The following is a 17371-nucleotide window of genomic DNA, read 5'->3' as shown; positions in this document are numbered from 1 at the left end:
TCCTTTTCCCGTCTTTCCAGCCTCTCCTTCGTCTATGTAGACTGATCACTTTCCGCAGAAGCGATGGAAAGCGCGGAGAAGGGAAAGAGAAGACCCGAAGGAGCGGCGCTGGCGGCCGTTGTGCGAGGACTACATGCAGCGAGACATATGCAACAGTTGCTGAGTGCAGCCGGCGGACTGAAGTGACTCTCGTTTAAACTACACCTATTTACGAGTCCCTAGGCAATAACACTCTTTTCCTCTGTGTGTCAATCCTTTTATTCACTTTAGATGCTCGGCCTGCGTAGGTTGATTTGCTCTCTGATTGCAAGCGTATCGCCTGCGACGATTCCTACACATGTGTGCGGGCGCTTTTTCGGCCTCCGACAACGTGTTCAATGCCGAAAAAGTTTGCATTTTATCGTATGTGAAGCGAGAACGAAAAGTAAACCGAAGGAGACTCTGGAGGAGATGTCAAGATGCTGGACGGTTCGAGCATGTCTTCTTCTGGGCTGTTCTCTGGCATCGGCGGCGAAATACTGTTTTTCGAGAAATGATTTTTGCAAACGCAGTCCTTCCTGTTCCATTCCAGATTCTCTTCTCACATTCGAAACGGCTCCTAAACGCCTTTGAAACTTCACGCAGACCTCCGTGAAAAGGCACTTTCCCCATACAGAAGTGCGATGAGGCTTTCGCTCCGCGCGCTCGGTGACCGCTTTCCCTTTCTTCTAACTCCGGCCTTCATTCTCCTCGCGCTCTCCGCAAACGCGGGACACATTTATCTTCGTTTTTTCCTCTCTCTCTTCTTCCGCGCCTCATTGCGAGTTTTTTTGTCTCTGCCTTTTGTGGAAAACAGCGCCTTTTTGGCTTCGATTTCCTTCTGAGTGCCCTCGCTCCCGGTTTCGCTTCGCCTAGACCCGTCCTTCTCAATCTCTTACAGCAAATTTCTTCGGTGTCCCGCCCCCATTCTTCCGTTTTTTGAGGTTCTTGCGGCTACCCACAGACGCTCGTTTGGTCCTCTGCCTCTCTGGCAGGATGACTCCACGCACCTCGCGCCTCCTCGAGTCACGGCGGCAGCTCCTCCGCTGTCGAGGCCATCGGGAAGCATCTTCACAGCTTCTTCTTTTGTCCCTTCTCTCTCCCTTCCTTTCATTTCCTCTTCTTGCTGTAGTTAAGGCGCGTTCCTCTCTCTCGGCTATTCTGTTTGCTTTCTTCGCCTTCCTCGTTCTTCAGTCCCCCGCGGCGGTGGCTTCCCGGTTGTCCCCTTGGGCTCCGTCTACCGGCCCGTCCCTTTGGGCTCCACCTGCGGGCCCGACGCCCCTTGTCGCTTCGCCCAACGGCCTCGCGGAGACAGGACCCGGCGGCTGTCTCCTGTCGGCCCACGCGCCGGCGGGAGGCAGGCGGAGACACTTCGCGCAGAGAGACACGCGATCGCACCCGCAGCAGGAATGTAAAAGAGAACTCGAAGAAGCCGAGGGCCGACGAGGAGACACTCAGTCGGAGGCTAGGGACGAGAGAGAGAAGGAGGAAGGAGACGGGCGTCGAAGTGAGGAGACTCGGCGCGGGCAAAGAAGAGGACGGTCCGGAGAGGTAGAAGGAGAGAGGCACAGAGACCGACGGATGGCGAAAGATGGGGAAGGAGAGAGAAGCGGAGAAGCCGGAGATTCGATATGGAGACATGCACGCCGCAAAGAGGTGGGAGCTTGGCATTACCGGAAAGGGCCTTCAGGTTTCAGCGCCTGCGCAGCTTCGCCGTTTGTACCGGTGCCCTGGGCAGGAGAGGAAAGACATCGCAGGGGCCGGCTGAGAAGATGTAGAACGGTTTTCTCTAAAAAAAGGCCATCGACAGCTGCGGCCTCGTCAGGCGGCTTCGCCTGCACTGAAGCCTCGACTTCTCCAGTTCCCCATGGAGGCGATCAGGGGCTCTCTCGGGGCCTGAGACAGTCCGCTGTCTCACCTGCCTCTTTCTTTCCTAGCTTGTTTGCCGCTCTCGCTCTTTTGTCTCCTTGCCTTCACCTGGCCCCCGCGCTTTCACGCCGTTCTCCCGCTGCCTCCCCCCGCGGGTTTCTTTCGTGGCGGGCTTTGATCTCTTCGCCTGATTCCCCGTCGCCAGCGCCGCTCTTGTCGTCTCTCTCCTCATCGGCTGGCTTCCGAGGAAGCCAAGCAGCCGAAGCTTCCTCGCTGGCGCGGCCGTCTTCTCCTTCCCTCCCCCGGTTGCCCTCTGTCTCCTTCGTGTGTCGCCTCTCCCGCCTGCCTCCGCCCGCGTCTTCTTCTGCGTTTATATCTTCCGCTTTTCCTTCGTTCCCGTGCGCGTCTTCGCTGCTGTGCGCGATGTTGCCAGGAGACACTCAGGCCGAACCAACTGTGTCCGCTTTTTCGTTTCTGCCATCTCTCCCCTCGTCATCCCCTTCGCGGCTGTTGTTTTCTTTTCGCTCTCCGGCGTCGCCGTTTTCTGCGCGCCCGCCTCTCGCCGCGGGGTTTCCTTTCTCGCGCGTATCTGCGGCCGCTCCTCGCGGGAGTTCTCCTCTGCCTTCCTCTCCTTCGCGCGGCGAGCTCGCGTTTCCCGAACTTGGCGCGAAGCGAGAGGCGGAAGGCGAGGCGCGAGGCACTGGCGAAGTCGACTGGAGCGCCTACCGCCTCGTGACCTGTCCCCTGTTTTACAGTAACGCGCGCATGCATCTGGGCCACGCTTACTCCTGCGTCCTCGGCGACGCGCTGGTGCGGTATGCCCGCTCGCGGCAAGGCTTCTACGACCCCCCTCGGGTCTCCTTGGAGCCCAAAACGCCGAGAGCGAACGCACAGACGACGGGGACCGGCCGCGAGGCGAGGGCGGCGAACAGTTCGTCGCGGAAGACGAGAGGCGATGCGGACTCCGCGACCCCGAAGAGGCCTGCGCGCTGCTGACGGGGGCGGATGAGCACGGCGGCAAAGTCGTCCGCGCAGCAGCAGACGCATGGCGGGTGCACGCAGAAGGAAGGGCGAGTGATGTCTCTGCAGAGGAGAGTGGGAAAAGCCTTGAAAACAGAAGCTGCATTGAGCGGTATCCCCCCTTGTTGCTTCCCTCTCCGCCTGCGTCGCCTTGTGCGTCTCACTGTACTTCTCTGCACCCTTCTTCGCCCCTGGAGCCCTCGACCGACTCATTTTCCGCTGCCGCGCCGCCTTCAGACTCCGCTCCTTCCTCTTCCACGTCTCCTCGTCCTTCGCCGGCTGCTTCGGCGTCGCTGCCCGCCTTCTCTCGGCAGGCAGTGGAAACGTTCGTCGCCTCGATTGCTGCCTACAACTGCCACATGCTGCGGCGCCTCGGCGTCCTGCGGGGCTCCCAGCGCGGCCTGATCTTCTTCCGCACCAGTGTCGCGGCGTCTCGCGCTCCCGCATCCAGCGGACACAACCCAGAGGAGGCAGGCCGAGCAGCGGAGAAGGATCGACAGCGGCGCCACGAGGGCGCTGCAGATGAAGAGACAACTCCGCGAGAAGGGACGCCGACGGCGGAAGAAGAGGAAGAAGCGTCGCGCGGAGAGAAGCCGCGAACAGACGCCCGACGCGGCGAACACGCGGAAACGCCACACACAGAGCAGACACAGAGAGGGAAAGGAGACAGAAACGTAGAGGGAGGTTGGAGGGAGGAGGCACGCGGAGGCGGCCTCGCGGGACTGAATAGCTCCCTCGGCCGAGGGAGCCTCTTAGCGAACGCCGCGAGAGACGTGCCTCGCAGTCAGCATGAAGCGGCCGTCTGGGCCGTCTGGCGAATACTTGAGGACAGGGGACTGATCTACAAGAGCTCGGGCTCGTCTCCGGCTGCGGCCTGTCCTCCGGCGGGGTTGTCTCCTTTCTCTGCGCGGCGCGGCGCCGCGCGCTTCGCCGGCGAGGAGGAAGAGGAACGGGCTTGGGGTGTGAACGCCTCCAGCCGTGCCGCCGCGCACTCGGCGGCGTCCCCTGTGCCGTCGCTCGCTGCGTCGCCTTCTCCCTGGTGGGAAATGGGCGCCCCAGAGGCCGCGCCGCGTCGCGAAGATTCTGCGGAAGGACGGAGGCGCAGCGATGAGAGGCAGGCAGCAAGCGACGACCCCGAGGGGGGCTGCAGTCCAAGCCAAGAGGAGTTCTACTACTTCCGCCTGACGCACTTCAGGGACGCACTCCTCGAGTGAGAAAGTCTTCGGCCTCATGCGAGCCCCAGACTTCGCCCGCGAGAAATTAAGCAGCTTGCGCCGGGTTTGCTGTGTTGCCTGTATATCGATGCCTCCCTCTCTGCCCTGTGCTTCGTTTCTACAAGGCATCAGCGGCTTTGCGTGTCTGCGTCTGCATCTCTCTCTCACCGTTCTGCTCAGTCACGGGGTTTTTTGTCTCCCGTTTTTGCTTTTTTCTCTCAGCCTGTACGCGTCCCGCGATGTTTTTTCGATCTCGCCGCCGAGTCGCCTAGAGGAGATCAAGGCGTTCGTCGAGGGAGGCGGCTTGCGCGACCTGGCGATTTCGCGTCCGGCCTCTGCGTACGCGGTATCTGCACTGAGTCCTTCCGCTCTGTCTCCTCGCTCGGAGTTGTTGCTGCATCAGGCTGCTTCGGTGCCTCAGGCCGCGTCTCCGCTCTCTCTGGGCTCGAGACAGGACGACGTCTGGGGCCTGCGCGTCCCGCCGCGAAGTTTCAACGCGTTTCCTTCGGCGCCTGCGTCTCCGGCCTCCGCGGTGCAGTCTTTGTCTCCGCCGCTGTCTTCTGCTTCGCGTGCTTCAGCAGTCTCGGCGCCCGCTTACGCTAGCCGCGCGGCGCAGCATGTCGTCTACGTATGGTTTGACGCGCTCGTTGCGTATCTGGCGGCCGCAGGCTTTCCCGACATGCACTCGCCTCGCTTCCAACGCCTCTGGTGAGCTCCTTTGTTCTCCGCATCGCTTGAAGTCTGATGGACCTCTCCCTCTCTTGTCGCGTCTTACGAGGCGGCGCCGGTATCTGACCACGGCTTTTGGATTCGATTTTTCGGTGTCTGCCTGTTCTCCATGCGGCTGGAGGTTACGTCCTGTCCTGCGCGCCAAGCAGAGCTCGTCGCGTTTCAGGAAAGTTTCGAAATCTCATTCCCCCTCCCCCCATTCCTTCTGTGCGAAGGGGGGGAGGTGGGACGCCTTCTCCGCGCCTTTTCGACTGAGTGGTTCGTCTTCTCGCGCGTCCTCGGCCTGCGTGCGCCCTCGAGGCTGTCGCGCGGAACCTCGCGGGACTTTTCGCGTCTCTGAAGCGGCGGTGGCGTCTTCGCCTTGTGTGAACAAGAGAGAGAGGGGAAATCCAGCGGGCGAGAGATCTTCGCTGGCTGCTGCGGCTGTGCCTGTCTGTAGGCCCCCCTCCGTGCAGGTCATTGGCAAAGACATTCTACGCTTCCACGCGGCGCTGTTCCCCGCGCTGCTCCTCGGCGCACGCCTGCCGCTGCCGCGGCGCCTCCTCGTCCACGGCTGGTGGACAGACAGAAACAACAAAAAACTTTCAAAGAGCGCCGCGGAGAGGGCTGAGGAAGTGCAGACGGCCGCCTCGCCCGGGAGCGCGAACGCGTCGAGTCGCTCGCCGAAGAATCCCGGCCGAATCCACGGACCGGAAAGCGACCCGGGAGCGAAGGGCGCGCCGGAGACAGGCAGCGAACGTGCGCGCTCCGAGGATCCTCGTGAGAAGGCAGGCCGCAACGCCCCCCGTGCCTCAGGAGAAGAGACGCCGAGACGCGGAGGAGCGGAGGCTCCACGCGGCGGCTTCTCATCGGCGGACCCCACAGAAGGAGACAGCGCGGCCGCGCCGCTGCAGGCCCCAGGGCTTCCTCTGGGCGAGAACAACCTCAGTCAGGCCTTGCGGCTCCTCCTCAACAAGTTTGGGGCGGACGCGGTAAGCGCGGGCACTTTCTGCCTTTTCCGCGGGCGTGTAAGGCCGGCGGGGTGACCCAGAAGGCAGATTGGCTCCCAAGCGCCTCTCGATCGCGCGGAAAGAAGCGGGGTCGATTGTAAAGACAGCACTTCGACCTCGAGAGCCAAATATGGCGCAGCTGCGCTCGCGCATAGAAAGTGCGAGCTGCCGAGCGGCCTCTCTCTCTCGCTTTCTCTGAAGTCCCCCGCATCGGCTTCTGTGTGGCTGTCGCGCGCGTACTTAATTTCCACTTTTTGATGTCTGAGTATTATGCGCTCACTCAGCGTCGGCGCAGCTTAGAGAGGGCGCTTTCACCCCTCTCTCGCGCGATGTCTGCAACTCCTGTAGACTTCACGGGTATCCCTGCACGCGCACAAGGCCTTTCTCGATTTCCTCTCTTCTTGTCTGCCGAGTGTGTGTGTTGCACACTCGCGGCGTGGGGCTGCTTGCAAGCGTCCGTCCCGCTTACTGACTGCGTCGCTCTCCTCTCTGTGCGCGGCATTTCCGCTTGCAGGTTCGTTTTTTTTTGTTGCATGGGAAGAGCCCCGAGAAGGACATGGAGCTCGTCTCGGCGGCGCCCGCGTCGCCCAGCGCGCCCTCCGTCCCCGCTCCGGTGCCGCGTCTTGTCTCGATCGAGGAGGTCTACGTCACGCTGCAGCGCAGCGTTGGCAACCTCCTTTTCCGCTTCGTGTCGCTCCTCTGGAAGTACGAAGACGCCCGCGGGCAGCGAGGCACGCTGCCGGCGCGCCCGCTGTGGATCGCCGCGGCGCTTCGCGAACGGCGACACAGGAGACAAGGAAGCGAGGCGCGTGAGAGAGCAGACAGCGAGACGGAAAAGGGCGCGGCTCAGGGGGACGACTGGGGCCGGCGTGAGAGAGGAAAGGCGCGAGAGAGAGGCGGCGACCGCGACTCCGAAGGCGCCGCCGGTCGAACAGGGCACAGGAGTGGCGACAGCGCGTGCAGAGAGAAGCGAGCGAGTGCGAAAGCGCAAGTGTGGGGGGCGACAGGATTAGCGACGCAAAGCGAGCTGGGGAGAGAGGGCGAGGGCGGAGGCAGCTCTGCGGCGAAGGACGTGGAGAGCTCTCCCTCTTCCGGCTCGGGAGATGGGGACTGTGGAGTCGGAGGCGTTTCTGAGGAAATCCGAGAGGCATGCGTGGCATTTCTGGGGGAGATCCTCGACTTTGAGGAACCCGCAGACCTCTGCATGCACACGCAGCAGTTCCACAGCTACACGCGTGGACTGCTGCAGCTCGCCAGGGTGGCAAACATCTTCATCGAACGCATGGTAAGGGCGGCAGGCAGCAGAGAGAACACGTGATATAAACCTGCATGCGGGCGCGCGCGTCACTGGCCCTACGCGTCTCACAGCGGCATTCGCGCGCTTACAAATTCCCCTCGTTGCGCGTGAAACTAATAGTAAAGACGCTCAGATCTAGGCTGAGAAAAACAGCCCCTCAACAGACTCCTCCCTTTGGGTCTACCGCATCAGGGGCTGAGGAAATCTACACGCTCTGAACGCATTCAACACCTATCCATATATGTATATATGTATGTATCAGTGTACGCATATATATTTGCATATGTTTATATATCTGTATACATATATATAAATATATGTAGATCTATGTCGTGCATATGCCGGACTGGCGGGCGAAGCGCAGCGACGACACGCACATCCGTTGCTAGGCAAGAACGCACGCCAGAGTCTGCGGAGGAGTGCGCTGTGGTCTTACACGCGTGAAGCCCCAATGCTAACTCGCAGGCGCTCTCGCTGCATCGAGAGGCGCGTCTAGGCGCTGGCCTGCGGTCTGCTCAACCCGCAGCACTCGCTTGTTACGTCACAGTTTTCGCGTGTCTTCCTGCGTTTCCCATTCCAGGCCCCCTGGCGTTTGCTGCCTGCTTCCGCCGCCTCCCGCGCCGCCGTGGAGGCGATTTTGTTCGTTGTCGCCGAGTTTCTGCGTCGACTCGCCCTTTTTCTGGCGCCCGTGGCGCCCGGCCTCGGTCACGAAATCTTTGAGCAGCTGCGCGTTCCCCTCTCGCTGCGCACTCTGGCGGAAAGACGCGCGAAGAAAGAAAGCAGACAAGGCGGCCAAGACGACGAAGAGGTGGCGCCGACAGAGGACGCGGAGCTACTCCTCGCGGGCGGATGGCCGGTGGCGACGCCGAAAGAGATCCTGCCGCAGCTCCGGTGAGAAGGCGTCGGCCGCGGCTGGGCGCGAGAGGCAAGAAGAGAGAGAGGGCGGGGGCGCAGCATCGAATGACAGCGAGCGCGCAGATCGGGAGAAAAAGAACGGAGGCGATCTGGAAGGAAATCTGGCTGGGAGGCGCCTGCGGCACAGCGGGAAAACACACGTGGAACGCTCCTGCGAACGCCGCCGACACAGAGTCACACTGAGGCGCACGCTGAAAAATCCGCGGGCAATCCATCCGCTCAGAACGCCGAGGTTCTCCTCGTGAAGAGAGACGAACAAGCGAAGGCTAAGGAAGGAAGACGTGGAGAAACAGAGGCAAACGGAGGGATTCCCGATGTAGTGCGGGCATCGGCCGCGAGTGAAAACGGCAGTCTCTTGTGAAAGGCGGTGCGTCGTTTTAGTCTTTTTTCGCCGCGAAACTTGTGAAAGGCGAGGGAATGCAGCACCGCGCAAACCCGAGATTCGGATGCGATGGCGTACCGGTCTTTGTGCTCAGCTCGTCGTTCCAAAGAACGAAGTCGAATTCTAAGGATTCACATCAAGAATTTAAAGATGGAAAAGAAGCAAGACGCGAGGGAGACCGGCTTTGACATGAGATACGTGAAAGGCGATGAGGCGGGCACTCTTCTTGCGATGTCTTCATCTCTTGATTATTCATTGTGACTCGCTGCAAGAGAAACTCTCTTCATTTCAATGAAAACTTTTTTTTTATCGTACTCGAACCTTGTAGCGGGCCTATAGCGCGGGGCGAGAGGCCCTCACGGGCCGAGCAACTCTTTCGTCTGCATGTGTAGAAGTCTATAAGAACGCTGTAGGCATTGACACTGCGCTCAAACGCCTTCTTTCTTCATATGCTAGTAGCTGATGGAGTGGATGCCCAAGTCGCAGTAGCGACTCCTAACATATCCATAGAACATACCGATGTCACAAAGGAGTTGCTACCGATATGTAGTTTCAGCCTCTAGAGAGCCTTCCACCTCTCGACACTCCTGAAGCGAGAAAGCCTCAAAGTTCGCAGAGCAAGACTTTCGTGTGCGTTTCTGCCGCGTGCTTCCTCGGGGCAGTCTAACTTTTTCTCTTGTGCTTCATGTTGCTTCTGCCTTAACGACCCCGAAGAGCATCGGTCGCGGAAACGAAGGCAGCATCTCTTCATGAGCAGCGTGTGAACTCAGAGAGCGTGCACAAGTCACTCTGTTCTCCAGTAGCGCCTCCGTGACGCTTGTAGTCAATATACGTACGGCTGCGCCGGCGAACTGAGAGACACCCACACTTTTGGACTCAGACTCGCTCGTGCGTGCAGTCACGCATTGCCACTTGCAAAGCTCTGTGCCCACGATAACTGAACTGCTGCGTGTCCCAGTCTTCCTGGCGAGCAGAAAAATGGCGGACTGCCGGAAAGAGAAAAAAGAAAGAGAATATCCCGCTGAATAGCGGTGTGCCCAGACACCCCTCTCGGCACTTTCCCCCGGGCTTAACCGCGGTATCACTGTTACTGAAAATTTGACATCTGGCCTCTCTTCGCGCAGTTATTTTATTCTCAGAAAGCATTCAAGGAAATAAGCTGTGGTCCCAACCGGGATCGAACCGGCGACCTTCCGGTTATTAGCCGGATGCTCTAACCAACTGAGCTATGGGACCTGACGGCCTGCTGGACAGGGCCAGTCTGTTGAGTGCCTGCGTTAGATGTCTTTTTCATCCTGTCAGAGGGCGTTTTTTCGGGCCTTCGATTTCGAAAAACAGTCTCATGCCTCACCTGAATCGCCCTCATTTTTCCCGAGTTCGGAGGACACTCGACGCCTCCCTCAGAAGAATCCTCAAACGTAGGCGAAAGCGCGGGTCTCCTAATGCCGCAGTGCGCCGCAACCCTTTTGAAGTTTCGCCTTCCCTCAGGTATTCTGCGTGAATTCGCTGCAGCAGCGCCTCTGCTGGCTTCTTTCCCCTCGCGGCACGACCCCAATAGAGGACATGGATACTTACTGTCGCCGCGGCGCCTCTCCAACCTCATGACGCCTCATTGGCCTTCGGAGAATAGGAGGCGAAAGAACGAGGGATAAATGTGTCCCCCTCTTTGACGCCATGCGCCTGTTCGTATTCCTCACCATGATTATACCCATCATAACTCCGTAACCAAGACAGAAAGTCCTCTGTGCCCCGACCTGCGAAACGTAGCACCTGATATACATTGTATACATCAATATATATTCTATATGCATATATAAAATATATATATATATATATAGTACTCCACTCAGTATGATTTACTGTGGCTGGCTGCCTACTAAAAGGTCCATCCAGGTAGACGGCTGGAGGGAGTGACTATGACCCTCTTATGGCAGCCAAATACCGCGTCTTCTAATCAGTGAGGCACATGCATTCCAGCTGAAGCTCACTGGCGACTAGAGGAATCTCTGAGGCGACGTGTACACGCCTAGAGGGAACGCGTGGCTATGACAGATACGCAGATGGTGTAGATTTCGCAAGATTCGCCTGGGGCCCGTCCGGCGTTCAGTTTCGCTCCCAGTGAGAGGCGCTTGCCGCAGTCAGTCGGGCCCTGTCCCTCCTACCCGCTGCACCTGCGCACAGGTCTCTCGTTTTTAACTGGAATGGAACTGATAAAAATAAAGCCATGAGTAAATAATTGTCTAGCAGCAGGCGTTGCCTTGAGCGCAGGCCGCGAGGCCGCACGCGGGAAAAGAAAACTAGCGACAAACTTGGTCTAAAGCGGAGAGGACAGAGCTACTTGCGGGCGGTCTCGTGGAAGCAAAAAGAACTGCGCAGCCGCGGACAGAACGAGAGCCCGAGCCGCGACGCATCGCCGTCACTGCGCGCCCAGGTCGCTCCATCCACGGCCTCAGGCCACGGCGCGTTTTCTACGCCCGCGTCAAAAAGAGAACTCCCCAACGATCGCAGAAAGCGCGCGGCAGCCGTCACTGCTGCAGATAATTCTGTAGACACAGGATCCCCTCCGCACCGATTTGAGGGCACGCTTAAATCCAGTGCACACGCCCATCTCCCATACTGTCCTCTGGCTTCTGGAGTTCTCTCTCCCCCCTCCGCGGCCCACTCACATGACGTCTATATCAGAAAAAAATTCGCTGTCGAAGGCCTCTTCTTCGCTGAAAAGGATCTGACCGAACAGGAAGGCCGCGCACAGCCCTCCAACGCAAGCAAGAATCGCAATCGAGCTCAGGCGCGCCGAGAAGCCGGCAGTCGACAGAGCGCCTTGATCCCCTCCACGGCAGCTGGTCTCCTTTCCACTGGCATGTGCTGTCTCTTCGGCTCTGAGCCCTTCTTCCGCAACTGGGGGTGGCCTCTGTGCTCCCTCCTCTCGAGCCTCGCGGGCTTCACCTCCCCTCTGGGTCGGATTCCGCTCTTTCGTAAAGTCCTCATCGCCTCGCCCCTCACCTTCAACAGCACGGAGCCGCTGGTGACCCCGCCGGGCCCTGCCTCGAAAAAGGAAGGCAAACGACTCTCGAAACGTGAAGCCCTTTGTGTGCTCGCCCGCGCGCGGACTGCCAGCTTCTTCTTCGTGCGGCTCACTCGCTCGCCCTGGCTCTCCACCGATGCCTCGCTTCTCCCAGCGGCGGCCGTAGAGACACCAGCCTCGCCGTTCGCTCGTGTCGGCCGCTTCGTCCCTCCTGCCGCTGCCTCCTTTCTCCGCGTGTCCTCCTTCGTTTTCTCTCCTCCCTCCACCGATTTCCTCCTGTCCCTTGGCCTCTGTCTGCGCACGCGCGTTCCTGTCCCCCTTGCCGGCTGCTTCTCGCCGTCGCGCGGCCTCCGCGACGTCGTCTTCCTGCGCGTCCCGCAGGACAGTGAGGAGACTGTCCACCCCTCCTTGCGACATGAGGGAGTCATACGAAGACGTCAGCAGGCGCCAGAGAAGCAAAAGGACCGTCAAAACTCCACGGCACATGCTGTGCCACGAGCGCAGAGGAGAAAATGTCACTTTTCTCTGCGTTGTCTCCGTCTCTCGCGTCTCCGGTCCCTTCTCGCTTTCACCCGGCAGCTGCTGCCGCGCGGCACCCTCCGGTGTACGTACACCTCGTGAAGCAGATGGACAGGCCAGGCATGTTGGCGAGAAAGACTGCGATCCCATTTTCTCAAACGGAAGCTGCGTCTGGTCGTCTTCCTCGCCAGCTGTCTCGCACATCTTCGCCTGTCCCTCCTCCGCGCTGTCTTTAAACATCTTCCTCCTCGACCTGTGCCCTATCATGCTGGCTGCCTGTCCCTCCTCGCCCGCGTGCACTTCGCCTCCAGTCTCTTGCAGCCGCCTTCCCTCTGCTTCTAGGCCTCGCGCTGCGCCTCCTTCGGCCCCCGTCTTCCTCTCTTCGAAGGAGCCGCAGCGTCTCGCGCGGGCCGCCGCCGTCTCGGGGCCTGCAGCGGGGGCACTTGCAGCAGGCAGGCACCCCGTGGGAGCCGCGGCATGCCTGCTTGCGAGTCTCTTCTCTGAAGAGCGCTCGGCGCCTCCTCTCTGCTTCTTCGCAGCTGCCGGCGCCGCCACACTTCCCTCTCTCAAACGCGAATATGCCGCCGCAGGCTCGCCCGCCGCAGAAGACGCGGCCTGCAGCTCGGGCTTGCCATCAAGAGGCCTTTCTCTCCTCGCGGGCGGAGGGAGAAGCGAGACAAACGCACGGCGACCCCCAGCCTTCTTGGTTTCTGAGTCTCGCGACCGCACGCGCAGGGCAGACGAGGCAGACGCGGTTATTTTCGGCGAGTGTGAGGCCGTCGGAGTGGAGAGCGAGGAGCGAGAAGCGCCAACAGAGGCCGCAACCCTTGCGGACGCCTGCTGGCGATCGAAGGAAGGCGCTCGCGCATGAAAGCCGGTCGGCGCGACTTGACTACCGCTGGACGCGATACCGGCGGTCGCTCCTCCCAAGCCCGAGAAAGACCCGCGCCGCTCCTCTTTGCGCGCTTCCCACGAAAGTTCTCTGAAGTCTTCTTCAACTGCCCAGTCGACCGGCGTCTGCCGCTGAGGGGCTGCGAGACCCCGCCCGCGACCGAAACGCGATAAACAGTCTCCTCGGGGCAGAGACGAGGCACTTGGACCGTGGTCGGCGTCCCCTCGTCCGCCGGCCTCCCTCTGGGCCTCGATGGTGGCGCCTTCGAGGCGACGCTTCGTGAGTTCTTCTCTCGACTGAAGCTTGCGAAGCAGGCTGTCGCGCTCCTTCTCGCCGTGCCTGTCGAGGTCTGCTTCGCCGCCCATTCCCTGCGCGGCCCGTTTTCTGGCGTGGCCCTCGCTTGCGGCAGCCCCTCGCGTCTCCGCTTCGCGACCGCGAGGAGACACCTGCCGGCGCTGGGCCCCAGGCCCAAGGGGGTCGGAGTCGTCGAGCAGGAGGTCCACCGGCAGCTCTCGCACGACGCGGGCGTCTCGCATGGTGAGCTCTCTGAAGAGAGGATCCTGTTCCAGCCACGAAGAAGAGACTCTCCCGGCCGTCTTGGCTTCTTGTTCTTCGCCGCGCCGCGCATGCGACGACGCCTCAGCCGACCTTCGCTCGCCCTCGTCGCAGCGTGCGGCGGCGGACTGCGCCTGTTGCCTCCCCGCTGCCGTGGGCGACGCGGCTGAGGATTCACAGCCGAACGACGGCCGGCGCAGAGACGAAGGCGAGTAGTACGCTGCGGAGAAAGCAGGATGGCGGAAACTCTCTTCTTCGTGGAAGGCCGCCGCCGCCCCGCTGAGGCGTTCACCCTCTCTCGCTGCAGCGCCCGCGGCGCGGTCGCCTCCTCTAGACGACCGTGCGCGAGGCGACGCGAAAGCTGCGCCCCGCGCCTGCGGGCTGCGCGGCGCCTCCGCAGCCCCGGCGCCGCCCTCGCCGCAGCGCCTGAGCGAAGGACATGAGGAGAACGAAGAAGGAAACGACGAGGCGGAGGAGGATCGACGACGCGAGGGCGACGTAGGCCCCAACGCCCACGGCGTCTCGAAGTCGCCTGTCTTCGCCTCGCTGCTGTGTCCTCCAGAAAGAGAAGACCTCCTCGGTCCGCTAGCGCTCAGCCGCCCCCGACTCAGAGGATGCGCTGACTCGTCGCTCTCTGCCTCCCGTCCGCGGTCGCCAGCTTCCAGCGTGCCTCCGCTACGATCGCGAGCCTCCCGAGTTCTTTCGTGCGCCGGTATCTGTAGCTGGGCTCTCTCTCTCAGCCCCCGTCGCGCGCCCTCCTCGGCGCCGCATCTTCTGTCCTGCGCGTCTCTTCGTCTTAAGGCTGCTTCCCTCTCTCTTGCCATCTCTGCGGCCTCCGCCCCTCCACGCCGAGGCGAGACCGGGCAGCGCCTCTCCGCGCCGGCTGCCCTCCCCTCTCTGGCGAACTCGCTCGGCGACAGCACGCGCACAGCCTCGCCGCGGCGCCGCGCTCCCTCCGCTTCCTCCTCGCGCTTCCGGGCGGGCGGCACGCTTGCGGACGCAGCGCCGCGAAGAGTAGGGAAAGGAGAGGCGCGCGACAATGCAGAGAAGGAGCCTGAGGCAGAGAAGCCGGCTGACGCAGATACCGTCGGCGGAGAGGACTGAGGCAGCGTCCTGTCCCCGGGGACTCCCTCCTTGTCGCTGTCGCGCGTCCGCGAGGTTGAGCCGCTACGCGTGGCGAGGCCCGCGGGGCTGTCTTCGTCTGCCGCCTCTGGAGCCCTCCGCGTCGCCCGCAGGCTCGAGGTGGCCGTCGACTTCGAACAGGCGGGCTGCGCGTCTCCTCTGCAGCCAGCGCCCGCCTTCCTCCCCGCGACATCCCGCGCGGGCGCAGAAGAAGCAGCTGAGTGAGCGGAGGAAGTGGAGGCGGACAAGACAGAGGGCTTTGAGGGCGGATGCCTTGCAGAACCTGAAGACGGGGGCCGCCGTGAAAAGGGCGAGACCGCGCCGAGCCTCGCGGCGCCCGGCGACACAGAGCGCGAAGCAGCGGACGCCCCGCTCAGCAGAGACGACCTACGCAGCTGCGAGGCAAACGACGCGTGGACAGGATGGGCGAAAGCCGCGGCAGACGAAAGCGAGGATGAAGAAGAAGACCGACCGAGCGAGGGGCTCTTCTGCGGCTTGGCGCCTCCCCCCTTCCGCGGCAGCGGGGGGGGCAGCGGAGAGCGTGTGGGCGCGGGGCCGATCTCTCGCGACCTCGCTCGCTCGCTCGAGGGCCCTTCTTCCCTGTCAGAATGCGCCAAAGAGAACGGCTCGCGGCTTCCGCTCCGGCGCCCGGCGGGCGGCAGATTTGTAGGCCTCGGGGCTTTCTCCGCGCCGCGGGCAGCAGGCGCGCAGGGCTTTTCTGCGTGGGCGCCGCCATCGCTCTCCCGCAGGAGCTCCGCAGACGCGCGGAGGCCTGGAAAGAGGCGAGCGGGCATCGCGCAGCGCAGAGGGGCAAGGGGCGAACAGGAGAGAAGACGAGCTGGCGGGAGAGCGACGATATCGTGGACTAGGAGGAAGCGCGCCGGCCGATATCTCGCGAGAGATGCATGCCCCTCGCGCTGGCAGAGCCGCGAAAAACTTCACGTAAGCTCGCGCGTGCGCCGAGGAGAGAGCGGCGCAAGCTGGAGATATCGAGGCAACACAAGACAGCAGACGTGCATGGAGAGGAGTTCCTCTGCATCGAGAGGCAAACTTGTCACGCTCCGCTAACCTCCCCAAGAGAGGACACCGCGGATGGGGCCCGAGCCGCGAGAGGCTGCGGCGACACTCCTGCAAGCTGGAGGCAGCCGGCGGCCGACGCTCGGCGGCAGTGGCGATTGAGACCTTCCTGCCCGCCACCCGACTCAGTGCAGTTCCTTGTGAGAAGCTCCCTCGAAGCAGACGACGAGAGAGGTGAGAGGCGCGCCTGAGAGCATAGTTTGGGGGCTTGGGGTGGCGTGCAGCGGAGTTCAGGTCCCCTTCCCGCTCACACGCGTAGAAAAGGGAGGGAGGACAGAGTCAGGTTGATGAGGCAGTTGTGATCAAACAGACAGCTTGGGTTTTGCGCCGCCCTCGACTGCTCGCGGCAGCGCCCCTCTCACACGGGCGAGAGAAAATGGGCAAGAAGTCTCCTTTTTCGTTCGCACAAGACGGGGAGCGCGCGAAACGGAAGACGGGAAACAAGAGGAGGGCAGGACGGTGAGGGAAAAAGAAGAATGGCAAGATGTCTGAGTTGATGGGGGGCGTTGAAAACGTCCCGAGTGTGTGTACCCGTTTCTTCAGAAGGAAAAAAAAAAAGCGGTCAAGAGGGGGGCATGGAGGGTTGAATTCGGAGCGCCCTCGAAAACGCAAAAGCGTGTCGGGTTGGTGGCGGCGCTGCGTATGTCTTGAGGAAAGAGGCCGACTTTTCTTCCTCTTTTCTCTGGTTTGTGAGCTGTACATACACCCGCGCGAGCCCCGGGCCACGGTCCCCGAGCGCTGACGTCTTTCTCAGGTGTGTGGATATCCTTATAAACTTGGCTCTCTGCTTCTTCTTTGTCTCGACGCGCAGTTTCTGCATTTCCCTCGCGAATCCCCGCCTTCGGGCCGCCGTGCTCCTGCTCTCTGACGCGCCCTCTGTCTCCGCTCCGAGTGCGCATCTCTCCTCCTCCTCTGCCGACTCTGAGCGGCCTCATCATCAGCGTCTTCCCTCGTTCCCGCGCGCGAATCGTTTCGCTGCGCCGCGCTCCCGCTCGCGCTTCTCGCGTTCTCCGCGGCTTTCAGCAAGCTGTGCTGGAGGTTCTCGTTATCCCGTTGAAGGATTATCAGCCTCTTAAAGCTCTGCCGCTGAGTCATCTTGCTAACGCGGGCGACGCGAGTGAGGGCAGCTGCGAACTTTCCGCCGGCGAGACACGCGCATGTTTGGCCTCTTTTTCCTCTCCCCCCCGTTTTCTCTTTTCTCTCCGTGTTTTCTCTCTTCTTCCGTCGGCTGAGGAGCGTATCGTGACCCGAAAAGTTCTTCAACTTTGGCATCTGCTCCATTTTTTTCATTTTGACGTATCGATTTTCGAAGAAGCTGCCGCGACCCGACGCGGCCGCTTCTTGATCGCTGCCAGCGGCACGCCCCCCGGAGAGAACAAGGAGAAAAGTTTTTCTTTCTTCTCTGACGGGCACACGCTTTCTGTTTTTGTGGGTTCTGCGGCGTCCCCCTAAGCCGTATGTCAGGCCACACGCCTTTAGAGTAAAACCTGCGCGACCTCTCCATGCTTAGGCATGTGCATCATCGCGTAGCGCGCGCGTTTCTGTAGAGCCTGCAGGACTTCGCCACAGGCGGTCATCAGTTTCCGCATTTGTTTTCCCTCTATCCCCCGTTGGTATGTATCTTTTCGTTGTTGCACCTTCGCGTGGGTACTCGCTTCCCGCCGCAGTTGTTCGGCTCGAGTTTTTTCCTCTATTTCCGCTCTTCATTGTTTCCCGCTCGTCTGCCTCTGACCCGTCGTCGGCTCTTC

General features: G+C 61.3%; 3 protein-coding genes and 1 non-coding gene across 4 annotated transcripts; 1 reads left to right on the top strand and 3 right to left on the bottom strand.

The window, feature by feature from the left end:
• Positions 1 to 2310: 2310 nt before the first annotated feature.
• Positions 2311 to 8031, top strand: BESB_067730 (tRNA ligases class I (M) protein; the record flags this gene model as incomplete). The annotated part of the gene is made up of 6 exons (XM_029365166.1): positions 2311 to 2702; positions 2771 to 4117; positions 4344 to 4829; positions 5290 to 5821; positions 6354 to 7124; positions 7717 to 8031. 6 exons carry the CDS (start codon positions 2311 to 2313, stop codon positions 8029 to 8031), a joined length of 3843 nt encoding a protein of 1280 aa, XP_029218749.1.
• A 1564-nt stretch (positions 8032 to 9595) lies between these two features.
• BESB_069830 lies at positions 9596 to 9669 on the bottom strand. Its single transcript has one exon. It is a non-coding gene; the product is annotated as a tRNA-Ile (tRNA).
• A 1426-nt stretch (positions 9670 to 11095) lies between these two features.
• Positions 11096 to 15340, bottom strand: BESB_067720 (uncharacterized protein; the record flags this gene model as incomplete). Its single annotated transcript, XM_029365165.1, has 1 exon — positions 11096 to 15340. One exon carries the CDS (start codon positions 15338 to 15340, stop codon positions 11096 to 11098), a length of 4245 nt encoding a protein of 1414 aa, XP_029218748.1.
• Positions 15341 to 16391: 1051 nt separating this feature from the next.
• On the bottom strand, positions 16392 to 16718 carry BESB_067710 (uncharacterized protein; the record flags this gene model as incomplete). The annotated part of the gene is made up of 1 exon (XM_029365164.1): positions 16392 to 16718. The coding sequence occupies one exon, from the start codon at positions 16716 to 16718 to the stop codon at positions 16392 to 16394; it is 327 nt and encodes a 108-aa protein (XP_029218747.1).
• Positions 16719 to 17371: the final 653 nt, after the last annotated feature.

Source organism: Besnoitia besnoiti, chromosome VI (genome assembly GCF_002563875.1).
Source record: "Besnoitia besnoiti strain Bb-Ger1 chromosome VI, whole genome shotgun sequence".
In the NCBI taxonomy this organism is placed as follows: domain Eukaryota; phylum Apicomplexa; class Conoidasida; order Eucoccidiorida; family Sarcocystidae; genus Besnoitia; species Besnoitia besnoiti.
Note: the sequence above shows the minus strand (reverse complement) of the source record. Positions and strands in the feature narration are given on the sequence as shown.